This window comes from Centruroides sculpturatus, unplaced genomic scaffold (assembly GCF_000671375.1).
Source record: "Centruroides sculpturatus isolate CEXI.00-Female unplaced genomic scaffold, Cexi_2.0 scaffold1048, whole genome shotgun sequence".
In the NCBI taxonomy this organism is placed as follows: domain Eukaryota; kingdom Metazoa; phylum Arthropoda; class Arachnida; order Scorpiones; family Buthidae; genus Centruroides; species Centruroides sculpturatus.
This window is the reverse complement of record NW_019385229.1, coordinates 241,818-269,680: the sequence shown is the minus strand read 5'-3', so window position 1 is coordinate 269,680 and position 27,863 is coordinate 241,818. Positions and strand designations below refer to the sequence as shown.

General features: G+C 31.9%; 1 protein-coding gene and 1 pseudogene across 11 annotated transcripts in view; one reads left to right on the top strand and one right to left on the bottom strand.

The window, feature by feature from the left end:
* The first annotated feature begins 318 nt into the window (after positions 1-318).
* LOC111636456 (coiled-coil domain-containing protein 112-like) overlaps positions 319-27,863 on the top strand; it is a 63,260-nt gene continuing 35,715 nt past the window's right edge. For 2 of the 11 annotated variants that reach the window (XM_023381710.1, XM_023381705.1), the window contains exons 1-7: positions 319-462; positions 2,605-2,661; positions 5,394-5,512; positions 16,330-16,428; positions 23,619-23,694; positions 24,568-24,748; positions 26,116-26,199. In XM_023381710.1, the coding sequence (XP_023237478.1) occupies positions 353-462; positions 2,605-2,661; positions 5,394-5,512; positions 16,330-16,428; positions 23,619-23,694; positions 24,568-24,748; positions 26,116-26,199 (726 nt within the window). In that variant the 5' untranslated portion in view covers positions 319-352. Of the gene's footprint in view, positions 576-626; positions 745-2,604; positions 2,662-5,393; positions 5,513-11,529; positions 11,605-16,329; positions 16,429-23,618; positions 23,695-24,567; positions 24,749-26,115; positions 26,200-27,863 lie in introns of those variants that run through there. The other 9 variants (XM_023381714.1, XM_023381709.1, XM_023381713.1 and 6 more) reach the window with 9 other exon arrangements.
* Positions 7,032-7,842, bottom strand: LOC111636457 (annotated as a pseudogene).

Here is a 27,863-nt window from a genome sequence, read left to right as displayed (position 1 = left end):
TGTTGTATGCAGTTTCCAGCAAACTTTAATTAATAAATTTATACATAAATATAGTTAATAATATAGTAATAATGATAATTTATAGTATTATTTCTACGTAATTCAAAGGCAATTTTTAATATATATCTTATACAGCATTATTAATATGATTTTGGAGGTTGCAGAAAGTATTAAATTACTTTAAAAAATGAAAAATAATTATATCATTCGATTTCATAATATTTCATATATCTTAAAAATAATTAATTCTGCCACGGGATTTCCCGGGATCTCGGGAAACAGTTCACTTTTATCCCGGAATTCCGGGACAAGCAAAAGACCGGGAAATGAGAAACCCTAGGCCAGACCCACAATGGGGCGGCCGCTTGGTGAGGGACAGGGCCCGAAATATTCGGGACTGACCTCCCACAAAAAGTTTCGGTGGAGTTGCTCATCCAGATTTTATCACGGATTCACAGAACGGTAGATTGATATATTATTAATCGCCTCTATCTTCCAGCTGACTGTATTGTGACATTCAGTTACGTTTGATTTCATTCACTCTTGTTTCCCAGGAGGGTAAATGTCGGCTTTCGGTTAGTGACATCCATTATTTTTGAACACAATAAAATCATTCTAAATTATCGTATAATTAAACGAAATAATTCTCATAATGATTTTAGTATTAAAAATTATTCATAAAACTTGCACATTCTTTTTTATATTTAAATATTCCATTCGACTTTAGTTTGTATTCAAAATGAGGTAAGGCTTGTTAAAGAATATAAAATTGATTTATGCACAAAATTTATCTAGAACTTAAGTGTTTCCGAAAGTTCCGTTTAAATATGTTGTAAATATATCTACAGAATTTTTCAAAAGGACATGAATGCATATGCCCTGTATATATAGAATGATTTAAAATTATGGTTGAAAGTACCGTATTTAGAATAGAAATGGTCACATGTAAAATTATGGCTGAATGCAAGTAAATCTTTTCTGATACCAATTTAATTTATACAGAAAAAGTTCGTTATTAAATAAAATTAATTAATTACCAAAGATTATTATTTAACTATGAATTATAATTGGTACTGTAAGCAGCACAAATTGTAATTGGTAATTGCATATTGACATAAAATATAAAATGATAGTACTATAACAACTGAAAATTTAAAAAAATAAATAAATAATAGAAATTTAGAAGCATTATTTATAAATGTAGTGTCTGCAAAGTTTCTATGCATGCTAGTTAAAAGATATCTGTCAGCTCCTATCCATTCTCTGTATAAGTTTTCATTTTGTTAACGCAATCCTTGATAGCTATTTTAGATCTTCATTGATTCAACTGTGGTTAAAAATGCAGTTCTGAATGAGGCAGTTGGGAATTTATCAGAACTGTAGACCATACCCATAGCAATAGAAAAGTCAAAGGAATTTATGATCTACATGTGATCCTTTATGAGATATGGTTCTCAAAAATGGAGTAAAATTTAAAAGTGAAAAAATCCAAAACTATTTCTCAAAACAGTGCTAAAAACAAACTGTTTTTCACTTTACTAGAGATGGTTAAAACCTTAAAGAATTGCCATTGCACCAACTACTTCTGGACAAGAACATCACCAGCCAATGGGCCAGGGGGGCAAGATGATATAAATTGATAGAGGATATGAATTTCATGCAGGTAAAATAAAAACAATTCATAAAGTTTTAATCATTGACTATGTACTGGAGAAGAAATATCTTAATTAAAACATTTTTTTTTTTAAAACTTACAAGAAGCCTAAGATGATTATTTTAATTAAAACTTAGCATTTAAATAATTTTTTTTAATTTCTAGGGGGCAGCTGCCCCCGTCTCTTTCCCTTGGTGACGCCCTTACTTCTGGAGTTTATCTATATACTACACTACTGTACAGGGGCAGATCTACATAGGGACTAATAGGGCTCAAGCCCTGGGCTCCAAGTGTCAAGGGCCCACAAAAATTGAATTATCATCATAAACTTTTAATACTTTTTCATTAACAATGAGCACTTATCGTATAGTAAAATATAGTTAATAATATAATAATAATGATAATTTATAGTATTATTTGCATTAATAAAAAATGGGGCCCCATTGGACTTCAATAAGTCTTAGTCCCTGAAAAACCTAGATCCACCCTTCTGCTATATCTTGCAAAGGGTCACATATAGATCATTGGTTTCTTTTACATTTTTACTCCTATGGTGCAAGGTCTACAGCTCTGATGCAACAACTGTTCTTTCAGAGCTGCATCTGTACCTAATAGTAGTAAAGTTGAGAAATTTTTCTATAATAGGGTGATCAGATGTCCCCAATTTTGCCTATTTTTAATATTTGAATGTAGAATCAAGAGTGTAGTTGTAATAATATTGTAACTTTTAAACATATTCTGATATTGCATATCTTGTTATTAAATTTAAAATAATAAATTCCATTAGATATTAAATGTAATTATATTATAGAAACTAATTAACTTATGTAATGTTTGTTTAATGTTAAAGTATGTATTATATAAATAATGTTTATGATGGAATGCAACTTTAACTGTAAGATTTTTGAAAATATCAATATTTTTAAATTAACTTCAATATTTTTTTTTAGTTTGAATAGTAAGGAACGAAAGGACATTATTGAAAACTATCTTAAATATAAACAAAAGTAAGAAACTATTTATTTTCTGTTATTTTCTTTTTGTTTTCCATCTTTTAAATCATACTATATTTTTTTTAGTATAATTTGTTTGCAATATATGAGTTTAAATTTTGAACTACTGTATTTAGTAAAATAATTAATTTCAATTCAACTACTCAAACTGGATATATACAGTATAAATAAGCACTACACATATAACCAATATACAACAAAAAAATTCAAAACTACACGAAAGCAAACACTTGGATCTGTGTTGAATGGTCATCATAAGCTAACTGACCTTCACATTTGCTTTCGTGTAGTTTTGTATTTTCTTGTTGGATATTGGTTATATGTGTAGTGTTTATAAAATAATTAATGCTGTTATTACAATGATTATGTTTTCATACAATATTTTGTTTGTTTCAACTCAATATGATTTGTTTTCCTGGTGATTATTGTATAAAAGAATGATAGAACCAACAACAAAAGAAAAAAAAATAAGAATCTGATTGTGAAATAGTAGATCAGGTTGAATATAATACAATAAATCTGACTTACTGAACCTATAACCGATGCGTATCACTTTTTCTTTCACAAATCAAACGTTTTCATAACCCCTTCTGGGTTCTTCATCAGGATAACAGCTGTTTTGAAATCGCTTTATAAATTTTTTGAAATTGCTATTCGATCCAGCTGTTATCCTGATGAAGAACCCAGAAGGGGTTATGAAAACGTTTGATTTGTGAAAGAAAACGAGTGATACGCATCGGTTATAGGTTCAGTAAGTCAGATTTATTGTATTATATACAACCCGATGTGCAGTGATAGTATATTATCAGGTTGAATATTTAGCAGAGATGACAAATTGCAAATATAATATTAATACTTACTTTTTTTTAAATTAATACTTACACAAACTGTGTAGATCCAGTAGTGCTAGCAGGATTTATTTCAAGGAGAGGTGCATTGAACAATGGAATGATTAATTGAACAAAAGTGATTTAAATTAAAAGAGTATCAAGAGAATTTGAGGGTTGTAGGACCTGGTAGGTTCATTCCATTTAAAGAAAATTGCCACTGGCATTAAACTGGATATATACTAGTATGGACATAAAGTAATTATGTCATTAACAAACCAGGTAAATGATGACCATCTGGTAGAAGTTGCTTGCTGCTGTATAAAAAATGAAATTATTGTGATGTTGCTATGAAGTCATATGTCATCTTTTTCTGTAAGACCTGTTGAGTTAAACAAAGTAATTTTGTATGAGAATTAAACAGGTTGAAACAGAATTACATAATTGAGGTAGAGTGTTAGAAAAGCATCTTTTGTGTTCATTCTTGAAATTTTATTGATCAATCTTGATAAAACTTTGCCATTTTCCATTCATTTCGATGAGGAATCCAAAATCGTAATTAAAAAGTGGGGGGTCCATGAATTTGTTTTTGAGATACAAGGTTGTAGTATGAGCACGTATGACAAAGCAGTATTGTGCAAATGGTATTACAAAGTTATGCAATGTCTCAAAGTCACTAGTACATCTTCTATGTGGCTTATAGAATTGATTTTGTTTCAAAAACATAATAAAGAATATTAGTCCATGACTTTATTTTTGAGATACATTGAGGTCAAAGTGACAATGTGCATAATCCCTGATGCAATTGAGCCTGCCTAATGGAATTTAGGGGCAAAAATAAAAAAAAAAGGGCATTGTGCAAACCTAATGGAAAATGGGCCTGAAAAAGAAATAAAACACAAGAACAAGGCAATCAATGCTGATTGCTTTGCTCTTGGATTGCCCCTCCATGTTGGCAAGTGCAAGGATTGCCTATTTTGAGAAGCCTCTTTCTTTCCAGTTTTGTCTCAATTCTATCAGGATTTGACAATGATGTGCAATGTCCTAATTTTATTAAATTGATATTTGCCAGAGCATGAGACTGAGACCAAGCATATAGTACAAGCTCATTAGTCCAACACATATGGGACAGTGGCTCACCCAGAGGGGGATTAAGGAGTCCTGGTACCTTTTAAAAGAAAAGAAAAAAATACTATAGAAAATTGTCCAAAAGTCTTTTCTTAATTAAAATTCATTTTTGTATTTATATTGTGCTGCATCTTCTACTTCTATACTACTTATGAATTAGAATCCACATAAGGTGGGAATTGTATTGAATTCATATTAAAAAGTTTTTATTCATTCAACTCAGCTCTCAAAATTAAATCTTGAGTATGCCAATGGAGAGAAGTGACACTTGATGATCTTTTTAAATATGTAGACTGCAGTGCCTCTTATCAAAAACAACTTTTGAATTTGTTTGGAATGCTTTATTTGAGAATGTAATACAGATGTTGATAGTGTAAACATGACAGGACAAAATATTTCTTGGATACATGTCTCCAATATTCTCATCATGCCAATTGGAGAACTTACAAACTGATGAAATAACTTGCTAAGCATGGTGTAGCAAAAATAAACTTTTGATTAGTGTACTGCTATTGTTATGTAGTGTTTTATTTTGATAAAAATGTAAATAAATCATTTTATGTTAATATTCATTACATAATTGACGCAGTGTATTTACATCATAAAAATGGTTTTGACAGAGTGACAACCAATGTGACATCATTTATGAAGATTTGTCATAATGTGACAATGAGTGATGTGAGAGAGAAGAGGTGTTAAAAACGTGGAATTTTAGTTGACATTATTTATGAATGACCTCTAAGTAATAGATGCTTTATTTAAACTTTACAGAATTAAACAAGTTGAAACAGAATTACATAATTATTTATTGAATTCAAAGTTATTGGATGTGGAATTAAAGACACTTATGGAGAATGACAATATCCTTCAATTAAAAAGAATCACTTCATGTAATATGCTTTTTAATATTAAGTTTTATAGTTTTAGCTATTTTATAACAAATTATGCTATATTATCTGTTATGATTTGATAATAAAGCCAAATGATTGCTGGAATAAATCAGGCTATATTACCACTATCAATGGTAATATAGCCTGTTTTTTAATCTGGCAATCATTTGGCTTTAATATAACTATTGGACTTAGAGATGCTTATATATGATTTAATAATAATATAGTACGGGGTGTATATAAATTGTCTTTACAACTTTGAAATCATATAAAATTTTTAGTAGTAGGCTGAAAACAATGATATTAATGATGTTATATAGAGAAAATATTAAACTACTTACATGTCACAAACATTTAATATGGATATTTTTTGCATGACATCATTTTTGTCATGCAAAGAATATCCAAATAATAATCTAGTTCTTGCCAGGCACAGTGAAGCATGTTGATATCAATTTCTTAAATGGTAGCTTGAGTTTTTGCCTTAAGGTCAACAAGATCAACAATTCTAGCTTGTAAGCACAATCCTTAATGAAGCCCCAAAGGAAATAGTCATAAGGTGTGATGTCTGGTGACTCTTGAGGGCTATTTGAAGGGCCCATCACAACCAATCCAAGGAACTCATTGTCAAGTATCTTGCAAACAAATTTGGTCCAATGAGGTGACAAACGTCTAGAGCCCTGGTAAATCTTGGTTCTAAATTATGCTGATATGGTGAACAGCACCAGTTTGGGGAACTGGATTTGTCAATTTCAGGTTGTATGTGACTGGAGGATTGGCACTTCTTTAGTGCCTTGTCAGGACTGACACCACCATGTTCCGATTGACATGGAAGCCGAGACGGCAGTTTGATTCCATCCCACAAGCGGCTGCATGCATGGGCAATTGGATTCAGGATGGAGACCGTGTGTTAGTGAGCAGGAAGTGACTCATGCAGAAACTAGGTAATGAAACAACCATTTATTTGTAGAGGATAATTTATACATTTTATACATTCTATTGTCAGATTTATACATTCTATACATTCTATTCATCAGATCAAACAAAAAATATGTCTAGCTCTTTCTGCATTTCTCGAGAAAGAGAGTTTACATGAGATATGTGCGGGGATAATTACCTTGTAGAGGATCTTGGTCACTATGTTCTGAGAGTAGAGATCTTGTAGAAGATCTTGATCTGATGCAGGTTGGAAATCCTTTCAACCTGCATCAGATCAAGATCCCAATAGATCTAGTTGGGGAAAGCATTCATATAATTAATCTAATTCAAAGTTATTGGATGTGGAATTCAAAGATTGGGAATTAATCATTAAATGAATTATATGTCTTGCTTGGACTTACAAGTTAGACATACTTTGAACTACATGTTCTGGAGAATAGTCCTTATTCTGACAGTTCTGAGTGTATGATAGATATTATGGCCATAGATGAGGAGGTATCCGAAAATGATGTATCCCAAGGAGTCCAGGGTATCTAAAAATTAGAACAGGAAAAAAAGGAGTGGTCCGATCGAGGAACTGGCAATGACTGCCTAAACTTGCAGTTCCTTGCTATATTCAACTGATGAAATTGAGACAATAGGTCTGGAGGTTATGAGAAAGCATCACTTTTGCTGCTGAGAACTTAACAAACGATTAACACTCAGGTGTAAAAGTTGACAGTTATCTGACAAAATTCTATCATTGCAGGGGTTACTTCCACCACGCGGTCCGCTACCTCCGCTGCTTTGTCTACGTTGAGTGGGGTAATGGTGGCTAAGATAGATTGGACAGAAGTCGGAAAGTGTTGTATGAATAATTCTAGTATAACTGCGTCCGGGATTTGAAAATTTTCCGCCCGACGCTTTAGAACACGTAGTAGTTCGGAGGGTTTGCGATCTCCTAGCTGTTCTCTGGCCAATAGTTTTCATAACTCCTGTTGAGACGATTTGCCGGATCATTTAATAAGTTCCACCTTTATGTGACCGTACGGGTCTGTACGGTCCGGAGAAATAATAATGTCTCTAACCGTTGATGCGACTTCCGGTGGTAAATGGGCCACTACGTAGTTGAACTTTGTGGCACTTTCCATGATCAGATTTGGAGATCCTAGCACAAATGTGCTTTCGCACATGTGGAACCATAAGGCTGGGTCAGAAAAGTTGTATGGAGGGATTTTTACCGCTCCAATCTCGGCCATGATCTGACAACTGAGGTCTTGAGAAAAGGAAAACGACGTACCTGATGAAGGTTCCAATGGTAGTTCTTAGTCGAATTATGTTCTTAGTCCGGCTCACTAATGTGGGTTTTGGTTGTGGTTGCTTTTATCTTTTGTCACTGTGAGTGAAAGAAACGAATGAGACGAGATCGTAACCAAAACTGATTTTATTGTCTTTCTCGTGTATTTGGTACTGCACATGTCTCGATGATGCGGCTAACAAAGACAACTGGTGGTTGATTATCCTTGTTGGGTGAGTTCGAATTTATTGCAGGAAGTGATGACTCATACACCATTGCTTGTGTGAGATCAGCCAGGACGTAGGGGTCTCAATCTACGCCACTTACGGGCACTAGTCGGTGAGACTAGTTCTCTAGGATGCAGATCACTAGATCTGATCTTAAATATTTCATAGGAGAGCGATATCAAAATTGATCCGAACTGCGAAGTTCAGATACTCGTCAGGATTTTTTGACACCAGTTAATCGATCTTATTATACGCGGATTAACACGCGTTTGTGATCTGATTCGGAATGAATTGAAGAGACATTTTTATAAAATAAAACAAGAGTAAATTTAATGATTCCAAACAAACGAATACAAATAATCGATAACAACAATTAAGCGACAAGCTAGAGGTTACGACTTATGCTATGCTAAAGCACGATCGAGAGAGAGAGCTCACAAAATTATTCTAAACATACGACCTGTTTAGTTGTCTTCGTCTTCGTTTCTGTAGGTAAAGGACACCTTGTAGATAGAGTTCATAGTACTTTCATACGGGAGATCAATTCGTGCACAAAATATAAAATATCACTTCTACGTATAGACTCGGGACTTAGTCTATGGGACTCCGTTAAGGGCGTTGGCCATCAGGAGGAAAACTGCGTGGAGTTTGGATGCTTCGGATCTGTCGAAGAACTCCCCGAATTTGGACTAAATTCCCTTATATCGCCTGAATTTCGACCAATCATCGTCCAGTAACTCTTTCGTGAGAACGGACAAAAGGGGGATGAATGAGGGGTAACCATTTCCCATCTGAGCGAGATTTTTAACCAGATACGGAAAAACAGAGGATGTTCTCTTCTGTGAAAGGAAGTAGCATCTGTTATGCAGGCTGGTTTTTCCCATGTCTAAAACAATATTTTTTTCACAAAAACGAAGTAATATTTCGTGTCTATAATTTAATATTATTAATAAAAATTCACAAATTAGACCCAGGGCCTTTCGGATCTCACATTTGTATTTTACAATGGTTAAGGGTACAGGTGTGAAGGCGGCATTCGCCACAAAATATAAAAATGTCATGTACCTTGCTGAAATGTGACAATATTTCTTCTTTTTTCTGATATTCACTTAAACATAAACTACATTTAAATATTTTTAAAACTCTATCCTTGCTATAATTTTTTTCTCACTCATGTGTTTGCTTAAACTTTGTTTATATTTATATTTTAAGTGGCATATAGTGCATTCCATTTTAATCAAGACTGAACAAAGATAAGACCCACATGTAACTATGACCCGAAACTTACAAATCCAATTCCCGTGACTGGCGCTGTTCACCATAGCGGCATAATTTAGAACTAAGATTTACCAGTGCTCTAGACTTTTGTCAGTGAGATGGAACACTGTCTTGTTGGAAAATGCATTGTTGAAGATCTAGTTGGGGAAAGCATATTTCTCAAAATATGTTGTTATAATTCTTACAAATAAATATTATACATAACAAAACCAACTGTCTTATGGTGTTATTTAATTAAAACTTAAAAATTACAAAATAAGCACACAAGCACTTTTGATAAAACAACTTATTGACATTCTTTCTATTCTGGACAACAATAACTTGTTTTATCAAAAGTGATTGTGTGCTTATTTTGTAATTTTTATTTATTAAATAATACCACAAGATGACTTTATGTTTTGTATAGCATAGTTCTTGTTAAATTTCTCTCCTGTCATTACCTATGTATGTAGCAATGATTTGTGTTATATAATGTTTGTAATTGTATTGTGTAGCAATGCTTTGTGTTATATTGTGGTGTGACGGGTTAATGAAAAACCGTATTATACAAGAATACACCACATATTAACACAAATTTCAACTAAATATCGAGGAAATCATTTATTTACAGTTAATCTCCAATTTAATTTTAATACATAATCTCGAAACCGTCCATGATACAAAATCATTCCTCCTTTCCTCTCTTTAACAAAGCTCGTCTACCCAATTGCACGTGCAGGTCCCGAAGCCGACCAGTACACAATCCATTGTGACCGTATTATAATAATACTTATAACTAACTAAATCTAAAATATAAACTAGTATAATCTAGGTTAGGGAAAAGTATAGAAATGTTAGGTTAGAAAGAAGTCCCCCTTATCTGTGCAACAAATTAAGCAATCTTCCGACGTACACTCCCTGACTGCATGGATTCGTTCCCTCGTCTTCCTCACATGGTTCTCCCCTCGCTTGCTTCTCCCAGAATGAATAATGAAAAGTAAAGTCCTCCTACGCTGCCTTGTCGGTTGTTACCCCCTTTTCAGCCCGAAACTAGCCAGAAAGTGCAAATAGGTCGGAAGAGTCAAAAGAGGAAAAATAGTGCGGGTTATTTAAGTAGAAGAGGAAAATATAGATGACATAGGGTATTATCGACTAAAACATACATATACATGGTGGGATACACCACAATATAATGTTTGTAATTGTATTGTGTAGCAGTGCTTTGTATTATATAACCTTTGTATTATTTTTCTAACAAATAAACAGCCATGACGTGGTGTCTCTATCAAGCCTGCCACTTTTTGGTTCGGTATGACTTTGAAACAGGCCAAAGCAGTTGTGTATGATTTTAAACTTACTTGTAAGGAATCCTACTCACTATCTGTGAACATGTAACTTGCAACGGTGATATATTTAACAGTTTTCAAGCATGTCAAGGTAATTACTGACCCTAACAGTTTGATCTAGAAAGAGAAAGTGCCCAATTACATGGTCATGAATACATTGTAAACATACATTGACCTTGGCTGTCCTTTATATATTCTCTGGAGAAAATAGAACTTTCTGACCTGCAGATATGCACATTTTGTTTATTCACTTTGCCATGTACATGAAAATTTTGCCTTATCTGAGAACATCATTTTTTCAAAAAACACATTATCAGTATCAATTGTATCTAGAATTGCTGTAGCAACCTCTGTAAACACTACTATTATCAGTTTCTGTAATATCTTGCAAAATTGAAGTTTATAAGGATACAAATTCAAACATTTACATTAAATGTAGTCAGCTTTAGTTCTAGGAATATTTAACTCACATTCTGTTTTCCTAGTACAATAGACTTGCTTGGACTTAGACTTACAGAAGTGTGCTGTGTATGAACAATGTTTTCATTGGAGGTTCTAGCCTACTATCCAATAGAACCAAAAGATACTAAACTGAAAAATTTTAAATATTGATTAAATTACAAGGACATTTTATTAACATATGTAAGACAATGGTAATGCAGATAGTTCAATAAATCATTTGCCATCATAAATGTTTTTAAAAACAACATTTTGAAGTTTGAAAAATAAATTAAAAATTTTTTTGTATTATTGGGGAGGGTTTAAGCCCCTACAATCCCCTATGGATCTGCCCCTGATATCAGCTCATTTCTTCTGATGCATGTTCTCTGTTGTTTTTAACTTTTTGTACCATGCATGACTAGTTGGATGAGATGGAAGTTATCTTCCATATCACATATGAAAGTTATACTAAACTTGAATATCAGATTGTGGTAAAAGAAATCATTCCATGCATTGTACTTTTTCTTGCAGGTTCAGGATGACTAACAGTAAACTAGAAAATTCATCAGATGGCAGTACATTATAGTGCCTCATTACTATCTACAGGTAACAAATAAAACTTTATGAGTTCCTTGTTTGAGAAAGATTTTCAGTAAATTAATATCTTTAATATCTCTTACAAAACACTTTTTATGTTCAATGAAAGTTGTAAAGATAATTTATAGACACCCTGTATATCAAATATTTTAATAATATAGAATTGTGGTACAATATACTTATTCATAAACATAAGGTGACCAATCATCCCACTTTAGGGAGGACAGTCCTTCTTTTGTAAGTTCTGTCCTCCCTCAAAATGTGTCCTCCTATATGTCCTCCTTTTCAATATTTGAAGAATAATCTGTAAATCTCTGTATTTGATCGATGCTGAGCCAATCCGTTGCGTGTGATGTGATGTGACGTGTTTATATTTGGCATGATGATTCATGAAGGCTGAGTACAGTGCGGTGAGACGTGATTATGAGATGCATGTGCTCCGCATGGAAGACCTTGAGAGAGTGTGCTGTGCACAAGTGGCTTTGTTTACTTCTTACCGAAACATGACATGGCACATACGCACGCAGTAGAGATTATTATAGTGTATTATTGTTGCAATGAATAAAATGTTTCTTTTATTTACTATATTTTTTCCTTCAATTTATTTGTGTCTTCCTTTTCATTGTAAAAAGCTGGTTACCTTAACAAGAATAAAAAAGTGAAAGCTATTATTTTAAAATTTTTATATTTCATTACATGTAACTAATTAACATCTCAACTAACTCATAAAGATGTTGAAACTTCTTAAATGTTTTTGAATGCTTTTATATTTATTGTCAAAGTATCATTATAGGTACTGTACTTCTTAAATGTTAGGATAGATTAAAAAATGCTTAGAAACATTAAGATTAAAAAAATAATTTTGAATTTATTTTTTGATCTATTAGTTATTTGCAAAAAGAATTAATTCTGAATATAAGTTTATTACTAGTTATTAATATCAATAACTAATTATCCAGGTTCATTACATTTGTTAAAACATACAATGTTTTCTAGGGTGCATTTTGGCATCTTAGAAGGCCTCTTCAGCTGGTTATTATTTATTATATATTTAACTTGGCCTGTGTCAACGTTAATAGGCAATAGGTTATATCTATCAACATTGATACCAGCATATTCACACAATCCATTCAAATTTAAAATAGCAGGATTTAGATTATTAATAAAAAAAGTGTACTCACACATCCAAAAATAAAAGGAGGGAGGAGGAACTGAACTGTAACAAAACTCTAGCTGCACAGCATGCATGACTAACAGAAGATTAATCTTATATTATCTTTTGTTATTTTTTCATTTTTTTTGTTTGTTGTGTATTTTCTGATTCACAATGAATAAGAAAGGAAAACAAAAGGCAGGTTTCATACAACAAAGTTTTATTCATACTTGAGTTAAACACATACATCATTTTATTATTCAAATAGTATAACTGAAATAAGTAAGATATTTTATTGGAAAAGTTGTTTTAGTATTATTAGCATTTCTATAATAGAAAATATGCTACATAAATTATTGAGGAAAAAATATTCATAGATGATTTCAATTTTGATTTGCCTCTTATTTTTTGTTATTAAATATCAATATATGAAATAACATGGTTAACATTATGTTATCTTAAGTTACAGTATATACTGTATTGCTATATATTTTACACATAAAGAATATGCATCTTAGCTAATTAATTCTATATTTATAGGTATAGTATTTCATTCATCAAGTAAAATATCCCAAGGTTAAAATGTACAATTTATTCAATTTATAGGTTTGCTGTATTTTTTCTTCTACATATGCAGAAGAAAGAATATAGCAAACCTATAATTAAGAAATAAAAAAAACAAAATTTAGAATTCCAATGGTTACTAACAAACAACATTGTAATCTATAATATAATCGAGACGGGTTGATAATAATAATAAGCGCACAGCCCAAATGGTTAGGAGTTGAAAGTTGAAATTTGGTACACAGTTAGAGTACATCACGAAAACGCACACTAAGAAGGGATTTTTCAAAATTCCCCCCGGGCAGAGATACAGGATTAAGGCTTCTATATACATTATGGATACGAGTCCAAACGGTTAGGAGTTGAAAGTTGAAATTTGGTACACAGTTAGAGTACATCACAAGAACACACATTAAGAAGGGATTTTTTGAAATTCCCCCCGGGGGAGAAAGACAGGATTAAGGCTTAACACTTCCATCAACAATGGAAGTGTTAAGTAACAATGGAAGTGTTACATAACAATGGAATTGTTAAGAGAAAGCGATGTGCAAGATTTACAGGCACAGATGCAGTTTTTTCGTTTTTGCGGGAAATCGAACATATTTTTAGAACCATCTAAAAATTCTCTAATTAGTCTGGAAACAAGGGGACCCAATTCTTGCATTCTGTGAAAACGGGTAAGGTTGACTGTAACGTAATAATCTTTATCTTAGTTATTGTTACTTTTGCCCGAGCAACGCCAGGCCCACCTGCTAGTTATAGGATAAAATTAATAACTGATGCTAAAATTTTATAATTTATAACTAATTTTAACTAATAATTGGTATCTGGAATAATAATTAAAAATGATAATTCATTCATTTTTTAAATCATTTATCATACAAACGATTTAAAGTCATTGTGATAATGATTATATCTACGAAATTATGATTTACAATTTATTAATGAAAGTTTAGTAATATTTTACATTTGCTTGCTGATTTGTTTAATTTATTCATATTATTCATTGCATAAGTTTTTAAATGGAATTCTTTTCACAAGTTACTATTTACTCCTTCCTTCTTATTAAAACCAAAAAAATTTAAAATGGCCTGAACAGCTATTGCTTCGGGTAGTTTTTTAATATTTTTATTTTATAAAGCAATATTTCTCACAATGTTAAGGGTAATTTCTTGATTCCTCACCCCGTCATCACTAGTAATCAGAAATCAAGTTACCTCTCCTCTAATTATGTCATTAAACCAGATGTTAAAATAATTCGTTATAACAATAAANATCTTTTCTATTTGTGAAAATTTATACATAATTCAAAGGTAATTTTTAATGTATTTTACACAACATTATTAATATTATGAATTTTGGAGGTTGCAGAACATTTAAATTACTTTAGAAAATGAAAAATAATTATATCATTTGATTTTAACACATTCTTTATGCCACGGGATTTCCCGGGATCTCGGGAAACAGTTCACTTTTATCCCGGAATTCCGGGACAAGCAAAAGACCGGGAAATGAGAAACCCTAGGCCAGACCCACAATGGGGCGGCCGCTTGGTGAGGGACAGGGCCCGAAATATTCGGGACTGACCTCCCACAAAAAGTTTCGGTGGAGTTGCTCATCCAGATTTTATCACGGATTCACAGAACGGTAGATTGATATATTATTAATCGCCTCTATCTTCCAGCTGACTGTATTGTGACATTCAGTTACGTTTGATTTCATTCACTCTTGTTTCCCAGGAGGGTAAATGTCGGCTTTCGGTTAGTGACATCCATTATTTTTGAACACAATAAAATCATTCTAAATTATCGTATAATTAAACGAAATAATTCTCATAATGATTTTAGTATTAAAAATTATTCATAAAACTTGCACATTCTTTTTTATATTTAAATATTCCATTCGACTTTAGTTTGTATTCAAAATGAGGTAAGGCTTGTTAAAGAATATAAAATTGATTTATGCACAAAATTTATCTAGAACTTAAGTGTTTCCGAAAGTTCCGTTTAAATATGTTGTAAATATATCTACAGAATTTTTCAAAAGGACATGAATGCATATGCCCTGTATATATAGAATGATTTAAAATTATGGTTGAAAGTACCGTATTTAGAATAGAAATGGTCACATGTAAAATTATGGCTGAATGCAAGTAAATCTTTTCTGATACCAATTTAATTTATACAGAAAAAGTTCGTTATTAAATAAAATTAATTAATTACCAAAGATTATTATTTAACTATGAATTATAATTGGTACTGTAAGCAGCACAAATTGTAATTGGTAATTGCATATTGACATAAAATATAAAATGATAGTACTATAACAACTGAAAATTTAAAAAAATAAATAAATAATAGAAATTTAGAAGCATTATTTATAAATGTAGTGTCTGCAAAGTTTCTATGCATGCTAGTTAAAAGATATCTGTCAGCTCCTATCCATTCTCTGTATAAGTTTTCATTTTGTTAACGCAATCCTTGATAGCTATTTTAGATCTTCATTGATTCAACTGTGGTTAAAAATGCAGTTCTGAATGAGGCAGTTGGGAATTTATCAGAACTGTAGACCATACCCATAGCAATAGAAAAGTCAAAGGAATTTATGATCTACATGTGATCCTTTATGAGATATGGTTCTCAAAAATGGAGTAAAATTTAAAAGTGAAAAAATCCAAAACTATTTCTCAAAACAGTGCTAAAAACAAACTGTTTTTCACTTTACTAGAGATGGTTAAAACCTTAAAGAAATGCCATTGCACCAACTACTTCTGGACAAGAACATCACCAGCCAATGGGCCAGGGGGGCAAGATGATATAAATTGATAGAGGATATGAATTTCATGCAGGTAAAATAAAAACAATTCATAAAGTTTTAATCATTGACTATGTACTGGAGAAGAAATATCTTAATTAAAACATTTTTTTTTTTAAAACTTACAAGAAGCCTAAGATGANACAAACTTAGATTTTAGTTCTAAAGAATAATAATATTTTTAAAACTATTTTATATATTAGATAATGAATTACGAAATAAAATAACAAGAATAAATGAAAATATCAAGATTCTTTCTGAATGGTTACCAGTAACTCTAAACTCTTTTACTGTTATTGAAGGTAATGATGTATTGTTTTGTTTGTAAATGTTATGGAGTTCAAATATATTTTTAATATCATAAATATATTAACTCAAAATAATGTGCACTTACATATTGTCTGTGAGAACTGTGATTGATCTCAGATCTGTGAGAAACACAATCTCAAATGAAGTATTTACACTTTATTTATAGTTTATAAACATAGCTGCAAGATACATATTGAAGTCCCTACTCCCTACTTTTAATCTAATGGCCAGAATTTACATTAGATACAAATCTCTAACTCAAGCTGCTTTCTTACTGGCATGGCTGAGATGAGACCCTGACTCCTTCAAACTGCTCAAGATCTCTCTCAGAAGAGCTTTCTTACTAGGATGACTAAAGAGTCTCTGACTCAATTCATCTCCTTGATCAAATGAGATCTTCCTCTCTGGCCCAAAAACTCTGCAATCTTTTTTTTCTTCCCCTTTTATTCCAATGCAACCCCTTACTATCAGACAAACCAATCCAAATCCTGAATAGATGACAGCGGATCAAAAAATTACTTTCCTATGGTCAAAGATGCAGGCTACTACCACCATTCTCTACTTTATGGTTAAAGTCAGGGACCATAAAACTAGGTTCAATAAATTATTGGTCCACTTTTTGTTTTTATAGGCCTAACAATTGATAAAGTTAGGCATAATTAACTATATCAAAAAAATTGGGTGGCCAGACCATAATTGGATTCCCAATCTTGACATATTAAATTTATAACAAAATCAAATTTGAAAAGCTGTAAAGAATTTTAATTATTTCAATTCTTCAAATAGTGATCAATCATACAGAGAATATTTATTAAAGAATGTATTGAAATGGATATCTCTTGCTGTAGCCATAGACCAATTGGCTGAAACCATGGCATAACTTTAAAAAATATATACTGTATATTTGAATGGTGAACATGCTTGCAATGCAATTCAATCTTGGAATTCTCCCATGTTGGATTGTTTGAGCCAGCTGTTCTTATTTTTTGTTCTTCATGATAATTTGTTTTAGTTAATTTTAATTATTTTAATTTTCTCTGTTTCTTTTCTGTGTAATATCTATGTCTGGTAAATAAAGTGTTTGTCTGAACTTTGTTTTTGTTTTTTTCCATGACAATATACAGTTAATCATAATTAAGGTACTCCATTCAATGCTTGTCTAGAAAAATATTTAGCAGTCCAAATGTAACCAAATTTGATATGGTGATATTTCAGGACGTATGGAAGACATTTCCATAAAAAGAAATAAATTACTATTAAAATTCATCACTATGGCACTTTTGGCACTGCAAGCAACAAACATTTTATTTGTACAAAATACTCATGATATACAAAGATACTGCTCAATGTGGTTTCTATTCTGAAGTGTTAAAACCAGAAGGCAATGAGGCCAACATAGTTGATCTTCTGTGATGCTTCTGACATGCAATTTTGTTACTGACTTTCAAGGTTGCCAAATTTACAGAAATTCATTTATGGTAATACCTTGACTTACGCTACCCCGACTTACACAAACCCACAGTTACGTGATTTTCAAATCTTGTCGATTCGTCTTTTGTTTGAGTGCCACACAGCTCTTGATTACTCACTCCCCCCCACTATTGTTCAGCTTACATGTTCGGACGTGTCGCGTGGAATTGACACATAGCTATAATTTATTTTGTGTTATTTATTTTTGTGTTTGTTATATCTATGGAGACTTGAGAGGCTCTGTGTGGTGATTTCTTGTAACTGTGAATGAATCAAAAGACGAGATAAGATTAACAAGAACATTTATTAGCTTACATACATTTGACTTAGATTTTACACAAATTGTGAAATTATACCCCAACTTACGCGATTATTGCTCGGTCCCACCTATCGCGTAAGTTCAGGGTATTACTGTATAAACAACTTTTTAAATATCCCCTCAACCAAAAATCACATAAATTAGGATCTGGAGAACAAGGTAATCAACTGATAGGAAAAGTATGACTACTTGCTTTGTTATTGGTAAAATGTCATTGTAGAAACTGCTGTACACAGTGTCCAATATATGAAGGTGCTGTATCTTATATGAAAGTAATTGACTCCAAGTATTGTCACTGTGGCAGTTGGGATATAAAAAAAGTGTTAAACATCACTTGGTATCTGATGTATCTATCAAAGAGCATGTCACAGGCCTGTTGGGACTAGTTTCTTTGAAGAAGAGTGGTTCAAGGATAAACAAAGTTGTGAACAGTGGCACGTTATCCTATGAGCAAAAAGGGCAATTGCTTGAGACCCCACCAACAAGGGTCCCCAAACCAATTTTTTATAAGAAAATATTTCCCTAAAAAATTTCCCAAAAGAAAAATGTCTGAAATCAACACAGTACATGGGACCTCCTAATTCAAATTGGCATAGGCCCTATGAAGCTATAACATGCCATTGGTTGTGAATCCAAACCAGACTGTAACTTCAGGTGAGTGCAGTAAATCTGCTGGAAAACACGAGGGTTCTCTATGGCCCTTATGTAAAATTATGGATATTTACTGTTTTATTAATGTGAAAATACACCTCATCACTCCACAGGATCTTCCATGATAGATCCACTTTTATTCTTACGAGTAAGGTTAATGCAAAGATCAATTGGATTTCACCATTGATGACAAGTAACTGCTGATTGTAGCTGATCTTATAGTGATAACAATACATCAATTTTCTAAGTATCGTATCTTTGACACTGTGACACTGTGCCATAGGATACACCCAAATCAGTAATAGCTATGGTAAGATCTTCAATGACTTCTGAAATTTTAGGTTTATACCCTTGACTAGGTTGAAATCCTATGCATCCAGTTTCTAGGTTGCATCCTATGGTTCTAAGCATTTTCTTATGGCAATGAAATTTCTGAAATGCAGCTGCAGCATTGCCATCATTTTCATGGAACAGGCTTTACACAAGGCATATTCTTGCAAGGTGATGGCCATAGTAATTGATACAAATGACATTCACAGTTGTGGCCTATTTTATACCCAGAATTGGCTGCAACACATATGATGATACAAAGGAAATTGTTTTTCATTGCTTGTTGCACCAATGTGCCATAGTGATGATTTCTAGAACTAATTTTTTTTATCTATAATGTAACTCTACCAGATTTTAGTTGCATTTAGATTGCTAAATATCTCTCCAGATTTGAATAGTAGTAGTTTAATTATGATTACTGGATATTTCATTTATTATAATACTCAAATTGAGTATAATAATGATGTGATATTTTATTGTGTAGAAACTACTCTTCTTTATCATTATCATACTTTCATATTTATAAATTACAGAGTAACTTAAAATATTTAAAAAATAATAATTAATTTTATTTTTTCTAAATATTTATTTAACTATTGTATTTATAAAATTTTAAAAATTATCTGAGTGCTATTTAGCAAAATGAGTTCTCTCTCTCTCTCTCTGAAGTATCTTTTAGGATAATATGTTCTTCTATCTTCCTCTCAGTTCCTTACATCAAATTTTGGTTTTATTTTAGACTTTTATTGTGGGTGTGCCTCAATTTAAACAGACTAATGAGTGCAATTATATAGATTATGACAAAACAAGATTTTATTTATAAACAATGTTATAATACATACAGAAGGATATTGGATATAGAAGATAGTGCAATGACACAACAATTCTACATATACATATAACAGATAAAAAAGATAGTGCAGTGATGCTGTGGTGGTGTGGAGGACAAATAAATGGATTACAAAGAAGTAACTATAAATTAAACAGGATTTTATTTAAACACGGTTACATGGTCCTTCTTACACCTGGTTCTTTTACACTTTACACACTTGATCCCAAAGTATAGTATGCACATAAGTTCAACACCGTCCGACATATTCTTTATATTTTCACAGGCAGGAGACACGTGTTCGTGACAATGCAAAATTATGGTTTGAGAGATATTACAACTAACTTAAATCTACCTTAATCTAACTTATATACTAAGGAAGAAGGGTGAAGAAAATAAGATATATGAAGAGAAGAGACAAGTATAAAGGACAGATTTGTGGGGGGTACCCGGGTAAATTTGGCAGTCTCTGATCTTCTCTATATTGGAACTTGAGTCAATTTCCTTCCTCTCGTTTCTGTTTCTCGAGAATTCAAAGCGTTCTTGAAGCCTTAATCTGGATGTCTTTCTAATTTTGTCCGCTCACAGACAACTTCCAAGCCTTTCTCCTTTTGTCCCACTAGGCGACAAACTTTGGCTTGTTCTTTCCTACGTCTCTTCACCTCGGACACTGACCCAAAAGTGTCTTGTTCGTTTTTACTGATGGCCTCAGGGCTTCTTAGTATCCCCTTTGTCTTCTCCCTTCGTCCTTGGACAAAGGTTGTCCCCCACCCATAGAAAAAGAATAGGTTAGAAAGTTCTAGAAACAGACGTTAAAGACAAAGGAATTTAGGAGAAATAAAACTTATATCTACCCCTATGTACAAAGACATGGCGTACCACCCCTATGTACAAAGACATGGTGTACCACCACAATGCACCATTCCTTTCATCTTATAGACTAATTTAAAAGTAACAGAACCTAACTTAGAATATTAAGGGAAGAGAACAAGAGATATTAAGTAGAGTGCACATAACATTAAAAGTTTAGAGTGCTCAAATAATGGATCCTTATCATGTTATATTGTTTGTGGCAGTATGCCATGTATTTTGTATATAGTTTATATTTTATTTTAATTAGCTTTATTTTTCTTTCTATGTTCTTTTCTTTCCCCCTTTTTTCCTTCTTTCTTCATTCTATGGTCTACCCTCTACAAAGAGTCACTCCCCGAAATTCCTTTAATTATTGGCTATTGAAAACATCCTAAAACAAGGGGAGGGGTGAGGTAAGAGGAGAAGTAAGGGGGACGAGAGGGAGGAATGAAGTGAGAAGGAGTGGGAGAAGGTTTTTGGAGTGTACATACATGAGACGAAAAGAGAGTCTGAGAGACAGTCAAAGAAATATCCGTGATAGACCACGGAATTTAAGAATGAATCTTCACATCGTAACCGCTGATAGTTGTGTGACTCAAAGGAAAAAAGGGAGATCCTTCCAACTTTCTGTAAGACCCTCACTAAGGACATTGCAAAGAGAAACGATCTTCGAAGGCCTTACATACTAGCATTGGGTACCCCTTTTCTGAGTTCTAACTTTCCTTTACCTATCCCCTATCTTCTTACCTTAGTTAATATTAGTTTAAGTCTTATTTGTTATTAGTGTTTAAGATAGATTTAGACTTTTACATGATAATTTTCAATAACGGTTCTTTATGTCGCGTCCAATGATTCGGGATTTTGTTTGTGTAACCTTGTTCGCGATTCTGATTGTTTCTAACTGTCGGGACATAAAGTTAGCACTGGCATCCTAAAGAAGCCTGTAGTTAAGCTTATGACCTTAATTAAAGTTGTCCTTTTTGTCATACTTTGATTCAATGTGTCTTCCTTAAAGATGAAAACTACATACTTTCACATGTTGCATCTTGAGACTTGTAGCTTCACTCCTTTGTTATTTAATGACATTACAGTTTTCAGTCTAACCAGGTTGGTACACTTGTAAATTAATGATCTTAACTGATTTTACACTTTTACATGAGAACTTCTAGAGGGAAATGGATTACATTTCTTGTTACTAAAAACTGTCCTTGCAATCTTGTCTGTAAGTTGCCAACTTGGTGGAGATTGGGGACTCAAAATCCCACTTCTTGGACATCAGTGTAAGAAGCTGACTTTTAGGGGAAATCAGTTAATTTCTCATCAGAGATGGTTTAGGGTCCTTTCATATGTGGATGGTGGTGGAAGAGACAAAGAAGACAAGTGTCTAACAAAAACTGTTTATTTTAACATAAAATAACTTACACTATGAACAAACTAGTTCGCTTTAAAACAATCAGCTGTTCAGATGTCTTGAGCATTGATGTCGTTTTCTTGATTGTCAATCAAAGGTGGCCCCGGGCAGTAGCGTTGACAAGTTCATAAGGCAGGTGGGGAGACTGTTGGTTGGTGTCAGCGACACAGTCTGAGTCTGTAGTGGCATGGGTTACAGGTTGGCACAATAGACGAGAAACTGCTTTTTGCGTGTTGACACATGGTGTCTTGGTTAATTGGAATGTTAACTAACCAAGTGCAATGACTTACTGAGTGCGAGGTGTCCCTGATTGTCGGAGATTATATCAATCTCTTTCTTTCTTTTTGTCCATTTTGATTGGTCATTCTCCCTCAATCATGCTTTCCAGATAGCTATACCTTGTTACTAACAGTAAGTGTAATGGGACTCCCACCTGGAGTGCGAGAAAAGTCAAAATCGAAGCTGAATTTGATCTCTCACTGATCATAGAACAACATTTCTTCTCTGATTTATGGTTTATGTGTTGCAGTTTGATATAAACAAAAGGTGTTGGACTACAAACATTTTTTTCTTGCCTTTTTAAACAATTACATTTTGTTTATATCAAATTAACCATTTTTCATGAATTTTGTGATGTCCCAGACAGCTCCAAACCATCATGAAATTCACGAAAAATGGTTAATTTAGAGAAAAGAAATATAATTGTTTAAAAAGGCAAGAAAAAAATGGTTGTAGTCCAACATTTTTTGTTTATATCACACATGTCTCGCACTTTCTTTTCCAGACTGAACTCATAAAAACCATCCTTTTCTTGCTCCTTCCTTTTTATACCCTTTGGGGCTCCTTAACAGTCAAATATGATGTGTGATAACAGCTATTGTAAACACATGCCTCTCAAAGTAGTCTGAAAAGCACAAAAAAGGGGGAGAGAGAAAAAAAATTGCAGATATGACATAGGAAATTAACTATGCTAATTAGTGTAGTAACTACATGCACATACAACATACATATCACAGTATTTCATTTCTAGAAAAACAAAAGTGATGGATATTGTGGGAATTAACTAATATCTAATCTAGTCAATCTGAAGAACTGATATTTTGTTGAAGTTGAATTAGCTAATTTTCTTAAGGATTATACTTTTTGATACTGATTAAAATTTTGGCTAAATATTATAATTTCAAAAGTTAAAACAAAAAATGTATAATTCTAATCTCTCATTTGTATATTTGCCTATATTAAATTATTGATTAGTAATAGTTTATATAATTTTTAAAACAATATTAAAAATAAGTTTCACATAGATCCTTTAAATTTTCAGCTGCAAAGAATAAAGCATCTTTAATTTCAAAAATAAAACTGAATATTGATTTGTTAAAGCTTCAAGAAAAAAATATGTAAGTTATTAAACTTCTTATAAAATTAAATACAGTTTAGTTAATCATATTGTATATTATTAATATAATTAATATTCAAAGACATAGAACTAATTTGTGTAATAATAATATACTGAATTTATTGTTAATTTAAATAATAGCTAGAAACGCCCCTAGTGGCTGTTCTAGGCTTTCTAGTTCTGTACAGATTACAGATATACAAACATGCACTCAATGGCTTATATTCTTAGATAACTAAATAAAATAATATACAAAAATTCAGCTTGCTTAAAATTTTTCCACAGAAAAACCTAAAGTGAGTGTATACAGAAGAATTAAAAGTGAAAATCATAAAAAAAAATGTGATGATTTCTTAATAATATTTGCATTTATCATTGATTGTCTATTTGGACACAACTTATTATTAGGACTTTATACTGGTGTTTTTGGATCAATATCCAATATTGATCCAAAAACACCAGTATAAAGTCCTAATAATAAATTGTGTCCAAGTAGATAATCAATGATAAATTAGAATTAAGGACTATAAGGCAACTATAAATATTTGTATTTGTTTGCTTTTTTATTTTTGGCCCTTTGTTGTTTTTTCATGCCCATTATGGGTTTGACTAGGCCCACAATGGAATAACTGGGTAGTGAGGGATGGAATCTGACATATCTGAGACAGATCACTCCTGAAAAATTCTTATGGTTGAATTCAGGTGATCAAAAAAGATCACCCTAAGAATTTCTGGTTCCTCCTGAGTATTAGGTCTATGATTGAACAGCTAAATCTTATAGATATAGCTGTTCAATCATTATTTTCAATTAACAATAAAATTATATTAAAATACTTAATAATAATAATTTTTAATAGTTAAATTTATTTGTTAGAATAAATAGACTTACTATTGAAGAAAAGTTGTTGTACAAAGAATTATTAGATTTGGATAAAAAATTTGATTCCTGGAAAATAAATAGTAATATCAGAAATAGTAACAAAGTGATAAATTATAAAGCTTCATTTTTTAATAATAGACTTACAGATTTTCCACCAGAACTTACAGAATTTGAGGTAAATATAATTTTTCATTATATGAAAATTAATTAATGATAATGTACTGTACATGATAGATTTGTTCAATTGTTTATTGCAATTTTATCTTTAAATACCTAAAATTGTTTTCAAATATAAAGAAATAATATCAGGATAGATGATGATTGCATCTAAGCATTGCATTATCTATATTTTATATTACTAGCTGCATCATATTTTACAAGTTTCCATGATTAATGGTTTTGTATTAATTTCGTATTAATACGATGTAGTTACATTATTTATTATTATATAATAAATTATCCTGAAGTAATATAGATAAAGTCATATATCATTTAAATTTCTAGGCAAAGATTAATTTTTTTATAAACAATATTAATATTCAAAATCAGACATAATATTAACATCAAGAACTTAGCTCAAATGTCTATTACAAGCAGAAAATGGTAAAAAAACTTACTATAATTATTAACTTTTGATTTACACACAGATCAAAGCATTTTCTGAATTGTTAAAACCATCAATTTATAATTTGATATGAACTTATGTTTGATATATTTCTGGTAATATAGATTATTCATAAAGTCTGCCAACTCAAACTTTGAAAAATTATTGCAGGAAAATGAGTGACAACATGGTGTCATAATTTTGTATGCCAGCTGGTTTCAGCAGGAGGGTGCTACATGCCTCATTGCTAGGGAGATGATAATGGCAATGCTATGGGAATTTTTGGAGACTATAATTTTCCAAGATTTATGGCAAAAAAAGATCTTCAGACACTTGACATCCTGTGACTTTTTTCTTGAAGGACAGAGCATATAGAAATCTTCATACTGTAGAGGAACTGAAACATAACATTACAGAAACAATTTGGTTAATTACACCTGAAAGGCTTCTGTATGTGTGGATACAGTAGCCTTTCAGTTTGATTAACTATTAGCATACTGTTATTAATTTGTTTTTTATTGTTATAATATTTAAAGAGTTAAATATTTTATATTTTTGAAGATCAGAATTTGACACAAAAGGTGTTGGACTACAAACATTTTTTTCTTGCCTTTTTAAACAATTACATTTTGTTTATATCAAATTAACCATTTTTCATGAATTTTGTGATGTCCCNACAGGAAGATAGGAAAAAATTTTTTGATCCTTAAAATTGAAAACCTTAGGAATTCTAATTTCTTTCTAAAATTCAAAAATGTTAATAGATAAATAATTATAGCATAAATACAGAATATAAAAAAATAAATTAAATATTTTATTTTATTTATAAAGTTATATTATTTTTATAAAGTTAATTTGTTGATTCTTCTTGCAGATTGCTTCATATATTATAAACCATAAATAATTATGATATTTTTAAAAATATTATTTTATATCAGGAATTTATTATGTGCTCTGGACCAACAGGTGGATGGGAAGAGTATGATCATAAACTTTTCTTGAAGTATAGAAATAAATTTCAGGTTGGAATCAATATAATAGAATTTTTATTAATAAAATTATAATGGAATTGTAGAACATTTTGGTACAAATGACTTCATATCAGATAAAATACAAAACCCAAAAGTAAGGGCTTCATAAGTTAGAGGAGTCATAAAAGTATTTAAGTATTAGGAATTTTTAGATTTATTCTTAAGCTTGTAAGAGATTGTGATTAATTGGTTAGTTACATGAAAAAAAGAACAAAGATTACACAACTTATCTAACAGAAGGTCAGCACTAGGAAAAGGAAAGTAAAAGGAGGTTAGTGTGATCAATGGTTTCTTAAGAGGTTGTTGTTGCTAGCACCACCAACCTTTTATTACGTAATACAGAAACTTGTTACAAAATTAGCACAACATAATATACTATACATGTAGACATTACAGTCACCATTGGCTTTAGTCATATCCGTTCAATAATTGATTGTTAATATAATCCAATAGCAAAAGTAAATTTCTTAATCTTATTTGCATCAAATGATTTGGTTAACAAGTCAGCTGTTATCAGTTCACTTGGACAATAGATTATGTTAATTTCTCCTGACTTCTTTAAATCACATACAAAATGATATTTTGTGGCAATATGTTTTGTGCACTGTTTTCTAATTCTATAAATTGAATACAGCTTTGATTGTCCTCAAATATTTTAATAGGTGTTGTAATTGGTAGATTTATCTTTCTAGAAGTTGTTTCATCCATTTAGTTTTTTGGGTAGCTTCAGCCAGGGACTACACACACTGCTTTGGTGGACAAAAGTACTACAGTGGGTGATCGGTTAACGAACAGATCGGATAACGAACAAATCGGATAACGAACACTTTTGTGAAAGATTTTTATGTTCAGACAACGAACACATGATCGGATAACGAACACCCCACAGAACAAACACAAGAAGAAGCGACGTAAAATAATGAATACCGATTGGTCTTCCCTTGTCTTCAGGCAACAACTTGAAACTCTTTGGAGCGCGGAAGACGTAAACATCGACGCTCAATCTGGTATATACTGATCAGATAGTATTCCTCCAAACTTTAAAACTCTCCCTTGTAATTCCAGCCTTTTATTTTTCTGAGAAAATAATTCTTTTATGTATTCGCGAGACTGTCGGGTAGACACTCGTTAAGTTTTGTGTCTGTTTTTTTCTTTTCGAAAGGTGAGAGAGTATAATAGCAAAGGTAGAGAGTGAGCAGAAGATGCCTAATGTTGCTGGGCAATACGGCGTGAACAGGTCTATAGTAGGCCGCAGTTCAATCTTATTTAAGAAAAATACTGTATAATCAAGAAGACTCAAGCAGCTAAAGGAGTAACAAAAATCACATCTGAGAAATAAAGAACATCGAAGAGTTCATAATGGAACCTGAAACGGATCTGACGACAGAAGAACGCCAAAAACTCTTGAATGAAAAACACCAAGAAACTCGGCGAGATATGTTTTCTTCTAAAAAAAGAGGATTAATGCCGATATCTGTTATTAAAGATCTTTTGAAGAAGTGAGAGGATGTCAGAACAACGGTCTTAGAATGACATCCAAACCAGGTTGAGGCTTGGGGATTTCTACAATTGCAATGCTGTTAATTACTTACGAAAAATCTTGAAGAAGAGAGAAAAGCAATCGACATTAGACAGATTCTTTAACCCTTTCAAAC